The 12606-nt window shown below is 34.0% G+C and overlaps 1 protein-coding gene across 1 annotated transcript; it reads left to right on the forward strand.

Annotated features, from left to right (window-relative positions):
* The first annotated feature begins 4517 nt into the window (after window positions 1-4517).
* Window positions 4518-11753, forward strand: LOC134240240 (uncharacterized). The gene is made up of 3 exons (XM_062722332.1): window positions 4518-4716; window positions 8061-9509; window positions 11020-11753. The coding sequence occupies exons 1-3, from the start codon at window positions 4518-4520 to the stop codon at window positions 11751-11753; spliced, it is 2382 nt and encodes a 793-aa protein (XP_062578316.1).
* The last annotated feature ends 853 nt before the right edge of the window (window positions 11754-12606 follow it).

A 12606-nucleotide genomic window follows, 5' to 3' on the forward strand; every position in this document is an offset into this window, starting at 1 on the left:
TGTTCTTTTATAATTGCCTTTCATGTTATATCAAGTATACAGTATAAGTGTTTGGAATTAATTTGTTGAATGTACGAATTTATCTTCAACAACCTTATACATGTATGTACGATGTACTTAAAAAAATTGACAGAATTTATAATTTATTTTCTCTCAATTTCGGACATCAGGAACAAGCATCAAAATACTTTATTTTCAGTGATGGTTTGGTAAAGATTCTTAACCGGCGATAATTAACGGCATATCATTTTTTGTCACAGATACTAGTATTTGTTCTTGAACTAGTATGTAATATCAGTAAATGGACAGTTAACAGTGGACAGTGGATGGATGTTTTAAGCTTTGCGTCGATTCTTGCTCTTATCATTCTCTCACTTACAGGATGGTACTCTATCAGGGACTTCGCTGCTGCTTTACTCGGAATAATTGCTACTCCCTCGTGATGTCTACCATCTTTTCTGCCTGAGTAAATGATTACATCACCGCTGTTTGTCATGATCTTTCCAAAATCTGTCCATCTGCATTCACTTACTCCTAGTATGTGTAACTTGTTGTTCTTCATCTCTCTGACTACTTGAGTCTGATTTCCTGCCTCGTACATGGTACGGACATTCCAGAAGCCGATCTTAAGTTTTGTTCTCGTGCTCAGTATACTCTTCATGCGACCAGCTTCCTGTTGGCTTTCACTGGCTGCATTCATACGCGCAGATTGCTGCTGGTATTCTGATGCCTCGAGAAAGGATGAAATACTCCTAGTTCTCGTATCCGTAATCGTGTAGTTTTTACGAGAAGGGGAGATTACCCCCTTGCTCAACCTCCAACTTGGTGGACCAGGGATTTGTAATCAAGGTTGCCTTCCTCTAGAATATGGTTGCCTGCCACAGCTCATGAAGCCATTCTCTCCAGTTTTCTTAGATTTTCTGTCTGGATTTTCTTCCATAGCCTTTGACTTTCCCAAGTCGTCCACAAGGCAGTGGAACTATTTAACCCATAGCTGGAAACTAGGTTTGCAGGTATCAGGGCATATCCAAACGCCGTTGGGCCATGCATACCGTGCATTTAGGGGCCTAGTTTCCTCCAAGACCTTGTGGTTCTGCTTGGGGCCGCAAGGTACCCAATTTCGATCTGCTACCTCGAGGGGGGGATCCCATATCTGGGCCACATAGGTCTTATTGCGGAGAGGCTAAACCTGGCAGAGAAGACTTACTCTTTCGCAGCAAGCTGCTAGCCAGGGGTTGAGCTGAAAGCGAGCTTGACAAGCACAGACACAGACAGACACACACACTGTACGCATCACACAGCCATTTCGCAGACTATTAATCATATACACAGAATATAAAATGAAAAAAAATGTTAACAATCTAATTTTTCAAGGGACGTATATGGCAAGCCAAAATCACAAAAATGAGCAAAACATAGTTTCACAGTCAATAAACTAGGATTATTGGTTGTAAACTATAGTTAACAAAGTTAATCTATATTTTACATCTTTAAACTTTAGTTAACGCGATAATCTATGTTTTACAACCGTAAACTATACTTAACACCAAAAACAATTATTTGCTATCGCAAAACATAGATTATCTGATAAATACAGTTTAACGATTGTAAACTATGGTTCACAACTCTTAACTATAGTTAACGATCGTAAATTACAGTTTACAGATGTGAATCTATGTTTATCAACAAAATATATTGTTAACGTTTTATTACAGACAGATAAACTTAGATTATCATTCGTACACTATCGTTAAAAACCGTTAAATATAGTTTTACAGATTAAAACTATAATACATGAACACTGGTTCACATCCACAGTAGACCCAGCTGACATTTAGAGAATGATCCTTTTATGGTCTTTGTAACTTTCTGTGTATCATCACGCTGCATGATAACTCAAACAATTAATTCTCACCAAAATTCTTTTATTTCTTTTTCAGAAATACATTGCAATAAGAGAAAATCCACACCTCTAAATAATTTAACTCTTTCTCTATTTTTACTTGGTTTTAGGAGACCCTTTGACATAGCATTATCAGATTTATTTTTAACTTTCTTCACCTAGGAGAAAAAATAGGCCTAATGCATACCATTTTGTGGGGATCGTTTTAGAGATATTTAGAGTATAGATATAAATTATATTTCATGACCTTTCAGATACCAAACGACTGACCTAACCAGTAGACATGAAGGTCAAAGGTCAATTCATAGCAAAGTTTTATCGATATTTTTACATTTTAATCTCCAATCTAAAAATTTAGCTTCTTAAGATGGTAGAGTGATATATGTTGAAAATTGTAATTCGGAATATATGAATTTATACTGTAGTACATAAAACACATAATTTCTTTTAAATCTGCATATAATGACGTAAAATGGGTTGCTTAGCAACGGAGCATTTTTGAATTTTCACTCATTCCATACATATTTTATGTGTTCCTGCAAATATTAAAGTCAGATATGAGAACTATTTTAGGAGGACAAAGGTCAACTAAGTGTAAAACTTTAATTATTATTTTTTCAACAAAATTCACTATTCTTGCTGAAATTTTACACGATGGATGCTGAAATAAATAGTTTTGAATACACTCTCAAGAAGGCATCAGAACTTCAATATCCATGCACCATTTTAATTAAACTGTCTGTTAAGTGACCTTTTAATGGCTGCTAAGCAACAGCTTTTCAATTTTTGGCTGTATACATTGTATGTTTGCCTTTGCTCAATCTAGACACTTTGTATATCCCAGGACACTGTAAGTATGATATAAGCCAAAATAATGAAAAGAAAATTTAATTAAGTATTGACCTTGACATTTCTGTACTTATGGGAGTCAAGGTAATATTTGTTGTGAATTCTGTCCTAAAGTGTTAGTATATATGTGTTCAAAACGTACACATCTATTCAATACCGACATTAAGACATAAATTCTTTAGATAATGTAAAAGTAGAGGAAATTTTCAAAAATATGTTATATAGTTTATATACCTTTATGCTGTCATGAAATAGATACGGAGATCTTATTTTAGCGAAGTCGTGTTTTAATGCATCAGCGGTCAAATTGTCAGATGCAGAAGTAAAGGTGTTGTGAATATTTGAAGTACGAGGGGTTATCAAAAAGTTCGTGGACTGAGGCTATAAAATGATTGCTATGTAGTCTGTGCTTTCAAAATTATATGGAACATAAAACAACAAAAAATAAATGTTGAAAATTTCAGACCGATACGTTCATTATTTGCCAAATTATTATAAAATGATGACGACATTATATGATCACTCGGCGCTGTCGTCGTTTATTTTCATGACGTCAAATAACGTCATTATTTTTTAAAATGTCTGCTTCTTCTACCTCATACACTTTTTTGATGAGATTCCCTGGAGCTGAGTAAGGACTTCAACCCGCCTTGTTTATATGACTTTACAATGCCATGAACAGTGGCCTTCAATGAATATAATATTCCAAATGGATTAATACATTGGGAGAGATCCTCGCTTGATTGTGCCGGCATAGTTTGCTTTTGGGAGTTCAATATCCACAACACGTGATCAGCGTCATTTTTTGACGTGATTGATTTTTCACACCTTGACTGCAAATCGACATTAACCGTACATCCCTTTTCACCCTGAATCAATTTTGACATTAAAAAACAAGTACTCTGGATGCAAATTATTTCTCTGTAGACAGTTTCAATATATTTTAGGTCTATACTAGTTTTTTCAGGGGCAAAACTTCATAGAATATTGGAAACGGAAACCTCCTCCTCCTTTTGACGTCATTTTCAAGACCTCATTTGTTTGGACATCCCGTGTAAAATTTACAATAAAATATCATAGAGCTTTCAGAATAAAGTGGACATTTCTTATTTTATGGAACAACTGTGTCCCAACATTTATCTGAATTAACGGGATTTTTGTATGTCAAATGATCATATCAAAAGAGTTTTTCTCATTTACACATAGGTCGAAAAAACGTCGTTTTCGAGGTTGCGCCGCCTGGACATACCATTGCTTATAAATACATTTCAAATTTATTATAAAATAAAAATTATGATTTATGATTTATACTTAAGATAAAAAAGATGATGCTAACTTGATATTTCAAATTTCATTGATGTACCTAAAGCGGTTTTAATTCTATGACGCTAATCCACGAACTTTTTGATAACTCCTCGTATATCTTTTAAAATATATAAAACATTTGTCCTTAAAAAGACACTTATCAACAAAGACGATTTTGGTATTTAGAGTGTCACTGGGACTATAACATGAAGTTGGTCACATGATCAAATCCTACATGTATAAACCTTGAGAGAGTTAAAATTGAATGATTACATAACAACTTAATGTCTTTTCTCTATGAAATTCTAAAACAATGATATACATGTATTAAATTTCTTTTTACAATTAGATTTCTATTTTGATTTGAGTTACAAGGGAGTTTGGGTTTTCTCGAACTGTAACTGTTTTTAGTTCCTTTTAAGATGTTACAGGTACATGTAATGTATATATATGTACTCGAATGCTAGAAAATAATGCCACAGAACAGTATTTAACAAAAGAGTTTTACTCTTACTTAGGGACTCTTGTGAAGGAGAAAATGTCTGGAAGTGAGAGTTCTGATTATTTCAATATACCACATATCGAGCTAAAATTAAGAGCAAAAGAGGGTAGAGAGAAACAGATAAATATAGAAGAGAGGGGAAAGACCGAAGGAAAGGGTATATGTTATTCATATTATTTGATAAACATATTTCTCTGAAAAGAAATCTCATATTAAGAAAACCTTCTGTTTCTATGTATAAGTATTGCACAAGTATTCTGAAATTTGTTTTTAATGAAGATGCTAAGGTACTAGTATACAACTGACAAAATCAATGTGATCTGTATCTACTTAATTTCCAACAATCGTTTGGAACTCCTTAATATATTTTTGTGCCACTTTATAAGCCATGTTTGGTTAACTCATTTAAGCTTTAAAATCAATTGAGTTTATATGCTCTTCTGAGCCAATGAGCTCATGCTGCAAGTTAGGCCATTTGTGCCCTGTGCAGAAACGTTTTAGCATATAAGTCAGAAGTCAAGAACCCCTTGGCCCATCACTGTCAAATTTGTTCTATGGTATCCTTTGCCAAAGAGCTCCCATTTACAGTATACTATAACTAGGGTTGAAACTCTTAAATAAAGGATGTTAATCAGTAAAGAAATCAAAAGGTACTGGTTTCTAAAAAGATTCTCACTAGCCACAAGGCAGATTATCACCAAACTTACGTACAAGGATGAGGATATGTCGAAGATTAAGAATTATCTTTGGTTGATCAAATCTTGTATTTTGATGCATCTTAGGACGTCATATCCTATTAACTCAAAAGTAGGTCACGGTTAACCACTTTTTGAATTTTGAAGACATACCTTTTCAAATTGATTTGTAGGCGTATTTAGGATACATATGATCATCAAACATTGACAGTTGGTGCATCCTGGGTCCTCAAAACAACGCCAACTTAACGATGGGTCCCCTTAACCTACTTTTAAAATTCTATAGCTTATTGTTTTTAAAAGCATTTCATAATTATTTCTGATACTGAGACATTTAGAATCATCAAACCTTGCAGGTTGATGCATCTTGGGGCCCAAAAGCATATTTATTTCAAAGAAGGTCACAATGACCTATTTTAAAAAAATTTTATAGGCATTTCTTTTCATCTTGTATAAAGTGCATATTTTTGAAACTGTTCGGCTTATGATCATCAAACTTGATCAGTTGCTGCATCTTTTGTCCTCAGACAATGTGAATCAAAAATACGTAACAGTATGGCTATATCTAAAATATCTAGGGTAAATATTGACTTAGAATCATCAAACTTTGTGAGTTGATGTATCTTGGATCTTCGGATACCGTCAACCTAAATCACCAAATTTTGTTAGTTGATTCATCTTTGCTCTTTGGAGAACGTCAACAATAAAGTATGAAAATGTATCACTATATTTAAATTCTCAGGTACTTAAAAATTAGAATCATCAAGAATTGTTAATCGATCATTTTGGGTCCTTGGACAATGACAACCAGAAAGTACGTCACGGTGACCTAAGTTTGAAATTGATGGTTATCTTAAAATATTTCAGCTCCTTATTGGCTTAGAATCTACAATCTTTGTCAATTGATGTATCTTAGGTCCTTGGAGAATATCAAACAAAAAGTATGTTAAGATGACCTATTTAAAAAAATTATAGATATATTTGAATATTTCTGATTCTAATTGGCTAAAACTCAGGGTTTTCCATCGTTTTAAATTTTACTGTGTTGCAGAGTTCACGCGAAGCACTAACATTTTTCTGTATTTTCGCGATCAAATTCGCAACTGAACCACTATTCATTATAATTACAAAAGAATACATGCAAACACTTAAAAAAATCGCAAATTCGTTACACAAATGGTGTGGTCGTACATATTGATAAAAGTAAAAACACGCGTTCTGAAAAGCAGAGGAAATTCTGGTCGATACAATCGAACTACTTACCAGTTTTGAAAGTTAATTTGCCGTGATTAATTGTCAGTTTTTTAGATCACCGTATGCAACGGGTAACGCGGGGTGAGTCGCTAAAAAGTATGTGGGAGTCATTTTCAGCGTATGGTGGAGTCGATTTTCACCGCTTCGGAGTCAGAAGAGATGTGGGTCACGTCTTCTTTCGGTATAGATAGTTTTCGATAGGCCTGAATTTAGCGAAAGTTACCTCCCGTTGGCCGCCATATTGGAGGTCGACTCAGTGATTTTCCCTCTTTGTCTTACCAAGTTTAAGAAAATATAGCAGAAATATTTGGTGGAAATTCTTTATCAAATAATTTTTTTTAAATAAAGGAGGCTTCCAAAAATTTATATACTTCAGAAAAATAATGATTTCTAATTCAAAATAGCAAATATAAAAATTTTAAATTGGTTGAACAATGAAGGAATATGAGCATTTGGACCTCCAGTATGGCGGCCAACGGGAAGTAACTCTTGGTCAATCGAAAACTATCTATATGTAAGATGTATTTACAATTAACAAATAGCCCACGGAAGGTAGCAATAATTAAGCTCTCTGTTGGTCATTTGTCCGGCTAGCATATACGTCTTGTTTTCTCAAACACTTCGAAACTATTCGTCAGATTTCATATTTACGTTGATCGAGTGGTTAAAACATGCAAAGTTTGCATAATCTACGACTTCGACATGCATGGTTTGCATAATCTACGACTACGACTGTCAAAACTGCAAAAGCAAATGTTAATCTTTCAAAAGCAACAATTCAAACTTGGCTAGACTTTATAAAAATTAATAACCAAGACATTTTCTCTTCAGAAAGTAATTGTTACATGGGGGGGGGGGGGGGCTTATTTATGGAAAAACTCAACGCTAGTATATTATGTTATGGTAGTGTGTCAGTGTGATTTAAATAAACGGGTTTGTTGAAACGTACATTTGTTTTCCAGAAATGTTCGATTTTCATATAGAATGGGTTCAGATTCAATTGTTTTGGACAAATGAAAAGATTTCACATTTGCATTTACATCACTTAATCGTTAACTCGGAATAGAGACTTGACCCATTCATGTTCCAATTTCATTTTTTATACCTCTAATCAACCCACTTTCCACTAAATGTGCTCAACTGTTTACTTGGACAAAAAAATTGTCAAATGATAAGTCGTTCAGCAAAATAAAATGATAAAAATGTTTTGAAGATGACATCACTGAGAACATTATTTAAAAAAAAAACTTTTCCGTTAATTTTGAAAACTAAGAAGCATTTATCGCAGCACAGACAGGGGGATTGTCTAAGCCTTGTTCGTCTTCTTTCTTTGCTTCTTATCTCAAAACATTAAGAATGAACTGATTCTTGTGAACTTGTATACGTATTGCAGTTTGACATTCCCTTCAATTAAATCAATTGATACAATTAATTCTAATACAACTCCCTTTCTGGTTACTGCAGAAGTCATTTATGTGAGACGATTGGCCTTTAGATGTATTTGTTAATTTCTTTTAGGGTGAATTTTTAATTTTATAAAAAATAATTTCAGAACTGACCACGCCAAAGCTGTTGCCTATTGACCAGAAACCTTATCAGCTCAGGAAAAACGGAGAAGCTAAAGATAGGATTAAAAAACTAATTGAATCTCTAAACATTGAAACAGTTTTACCTCAACAATATCTAAGAAATCAGATGAAAACAACTGAATATCAGGACATTATTCAGAGAGTTGATTACCTGGACTGCTCAGGGCTAGATTTTAGAAATGCCGAAAAGCAACTGATTTGTTTTGAACCATTCTTTCAAACCCATGTGAGCGATTTTTTGGGATGGATTGTAAACTGTGACGCATTCATCCGAAAAACAAAGTCTGCGAAATCTCGATCTATTTTATCCATTTTATTTGCTGCACATACTAAAGATGCAATATTAGAATTCAAATCAAAAAATACTTCATCAATTATTGACATCTGCATGGATTACGCTATTGAAAATGGAAACCACATATTAGTTTTAGAGCTTGTGAAGTTATACATGTTTGATTTCAATTTTCATCTGCAAAATCGTTTTGATGGTAGGAAGATAAAATCAGTTGTTATCATGGACACGCTCTTGCAAACAGCTAAATACACGATTTTAAGAAAATGCCCAAGGCTTCGACAAAATGCAATCAGTCTATCATTCTGTTATGAATGCAGTCAGGAAAGTCGGCTTGTGATGTTGATGTCATACAAAGGTATTATAGAAATGAAAGATGGAATCCCAGGGAATGGCATGGGGATTGATATAGTACTGTATAACTATACACAACTATCTGATGAAGCAAATACTGTCTTTAAAACCACGGTGACTTCTGGTTTCGGGTTAAACTTACCTGTTATCACAGAAAAAGAAGCGAAAACACTTTTTAAGAAGCATTCCAACCTCACCCTTATATCAGTATCTCCATTTAAATCAACAGGATATTTAAAAGGAAAACATAGAATTGTTGAAAAAACTTGCATTAGTCTGTTGTGTCTACATAAAGGATATATTCCTTTCGGAGAAAGAGAGTTTCCAAAACAAATCAATGGGTTTGATGTAGATGTACAGGAGGGATACTGTTCTTTTGGAAGTGGTAGATCTATAGACTTCGGGGGACATATCCGTCGTGCCAAAGGAATAAATACTCCTGGAAATGGAAGCATTGGAGGTTTTGTTGATTTGCCAAATGATACAGTTGGTTTGATTACATGTGCCCATGTTGTATTTTCATCAGATGAATTGATAATACCAAATAGTGAAATTCAAAACTATGTACTGGCCAGAGGTATCGATTTAAACGTAGAATTTTTTGATAAAAATCATCATAATTTTCAAGTATGTGGCACCATTGTGGATAAATGTTTTCCATTATCATCTGATAACACTTCGGTTGATGCTGCTTTGATAAAACTTGATCCAACTGTAAACGAATATGGATTTCCTGTAACCCTTCCTGATCAACTATATTCAGCAGGTATGTTTAAGTATACTTTTTAAAAGATCTTGTGTGGATCTAGAGGGGGGTCAGGCGGTTTTGGAATTTTTTTTAGGTTTGGGTGGAGCCCCACACCCCGTTAAAATTTAAGGATCTGCGCCCATGACATATCATTAATTTAGATTCCCATTTTTAGTAGACAAAGGCGATAAAAGCTAAACCCCAGCGTCGACACTGCTATTCCAGTTAAAATTTGAGGAGAAAGTCCATTTACAAGTTACTACAAGCCTTGCCTAGACCAAACTTGCATGAATGATGCATTTAGGGATGGACACTACTGGACTTACCTCGGATCCTGTATTTTAATTACATTTTCCAGATGAATGACCATTAAGATAAATGTTTTGGAGCAGGTTCATTCCAATGTAACTATAAATCTACATATATCAAACTTGCATGAATGACACATCTAGAGATTAACATTACCGGACTTCTGATGCTCTATCTGACCAATATTTTCTAAATGAGTGACAAGGTCAAATTTTGGAAGATGTTCATTCGTAAGTAACTGCAAGTCCTACCTGGACCAAACTCGCATGGATGATGAATCAAAGGATGGATACTACAAGACTTGATTTGGATGTTACATCTGACCTACGTTTTCTACATGAGTGACCAGGTTAGATTTTTTGAAGCAGGTCCATTCTCAAGTAAATATAAACCCTACCTGGACGAAACTTGCATGCATAATGCATCTAGGAATAACCCTTAACGGACTGAAAAATTCAAATTGAATTCCTACAAAAGTTTTATTGCATGTGGCAAATGTGACACAAAAATTTTTGAAAAAAACATGTGTGACTGTTCCTGCGACAAGTGCAAAAATAAATTTGAAAGTCACATGAAAGTTCAGATAAGACCTAATATAAACTGAGGTTCTGTTTCATGGTAGATACAATGTAGGCGTGATAAAAATTATCTATTTAATGAATCTGAGTCCTGGGTATTGGTCTAAATTTGAAACCTTTAACTTTTGTATATAGTGACGCACTATGTATAAAAAAAAATCGAATGGAAAGTTAAACAATATACAATCATTCTATCAATTCAATGAAGGACCATGCGAACTTCGAGACCTTTAAGGATATGATAGTGAATGTAATCTTCACGAAATTGTAAAAATAAATCCAATTCTAATTTGGACTGAGAGTGCGAGTTGCTTTTGGTACCCTAGTATCTACCAATCTCAATGGTTTTTTTTCTAAGTTTTTTTAAGTTATAAAGTTTTATTAAGTTTCTGCAACTTCTATTTAAATTTTTCCTTATAAAATCTGACGAACAAACGATTTGATTTAACCATTAACAAGAAATACGTTTAAATAATTTTCCATGGAATCTGTCAACAATGTCAATGTATCGATCATAGAACTTAAGAAATGATGACTAAAAATTAGACTGCTGGATATTCTTGTTTCATTGTATTGAACAAATGAATTGAGCAATAACAAAATGAAATGTGTCATAAAAAATTTCTTTCTAATAATTCCAGGGTTTGATCCAAATAACCCCCCTGTATTTACTGGGGAGGTTGTTAATGTCCCAGATCCTACTGTAAGCTGCAGAATTCCTGGAAAACTAGACAGTGTCATCAAATACGGAAGTAAAACAGGCTTCACAATTGGAAATCTGTACTTTAATGGATCACATATTCGGTTTGTGGACGATATTGGAGAATTGCCGGATAAAACACCTGTTCATATGTGCAACCAAATTGAAATTCAAAGTCTTCCCCACGGTACGTTTTTTGAGCCTGGTGATTCTGGATCCTTTGTCTTCTGTATCAACCCTGACAAGACACTAAGCTGTATTGGGATGGCTATAGGTTCGACCACCAAAGGCTCCTGTTTTGTGACACCAATGACTAGAATTTTAGATTCATTTGGTCTACCGCATAGATTGAAGCCATGTTCTCCCCTTGCCTCTATGAACAACCCCAAAGAATCCGAATACCATTCTAATCCAGAGTTAACACAAAGTAATGTTAGCAGTATGCCTGGTGATAATTTAAAAACTATACTGTTGGAATTAAAACTGTCGATGACGAACATGCAAACGACTTTGACGACTATGCAAACATCAATAACAGAACTTCAGAATCAACAAAGGGATAATCAGTCTTCAGTTCAAAGTGAATTTGGAAACTTGAAAACAGAAATTAAGCAAATCAAAGATGAATTTCACACTAGAACTTCTGGGAGCTCGTCAGGTCACATGCAGAAATGAAAAGAGTCAAATGTTAGATATAAATACATGTACCCCCGAAGTGATTTTTTTTTTCATCGCACTTTATTATTGATGTATAGAATTATTGATCAATTATTTACCATTTATGAATATGTATCTATTTCTTGACATTTAATTACTACAATCCATCCTGCAATACAATGAAATTGTTTTATTAAAACAAGTTTTGTCATATATTTTCAGCATTTTTGTCACAATTTCAACGTGTTTAAGATGGTTTTAATTTCTATTGTATATAGATAAAATATTGCCGTATGTGTCATTTTGAGCTATCTTCAAATGAATTTGGAGATGGGAAAATTGAATGACGATAAAAAAGCTGAAGTCATCTTGATCCTTTGTTACAACTGTGTTTATTTAAGTGAGGGCTAATCCTTATCGTCTAAATCTAAACACCCGAATGTAAAAAAAAAAATTGACAAACTCTGTCCAATGGTGTCCTATAATTTCATTCAAGTTTACATGGGTTTACTGTACTTTCTGATTTTTAAGCTGTAACATTTCGAAAAATAATAACCAATAACTAATCGGACACTATGACACGTAGAGTCTCAGAACTACGACAGCTGTGCACAAAACACAAAAAAGACCGAAAAGAAAAGACAAAAAGTCATCAAATCCTGTAATGTTTGGCCCTTTGGCAAAGAGCAATATTTAGTCCTTGTTCTTGATACATTGCAGGGAACTAGTTATGTTACATAAACCAGCATGATTAGCATAAACATTCAGCTTTTTAAAAACAACATTAACAGTATCAGCATCAGCACGCAAAGGATAAAACAGCATTGACCTACTTAAAATCTGGATTATTCTCCTGGCAGCAGAAAATTCT

The sequence above is a fragment of the Saccostrea cucullata genome, unplaced genomic scaffold (genome assembly GCF_032062105.1).
Source record: "Saccostrea cucullata isolate Sc308-1 unplaced genomic scaffold, CSIRO_AGI_Scuc_v1 ctg2162, whole genome shotgun sequence".
Taxonomy (NCBI): domain Eukaryota; kingdom Metazoa; phylum Mollusca; class Bivalvia; order Ostreida; family Ostreidae; genus Saccostrea; species Saccostrea cuccullata.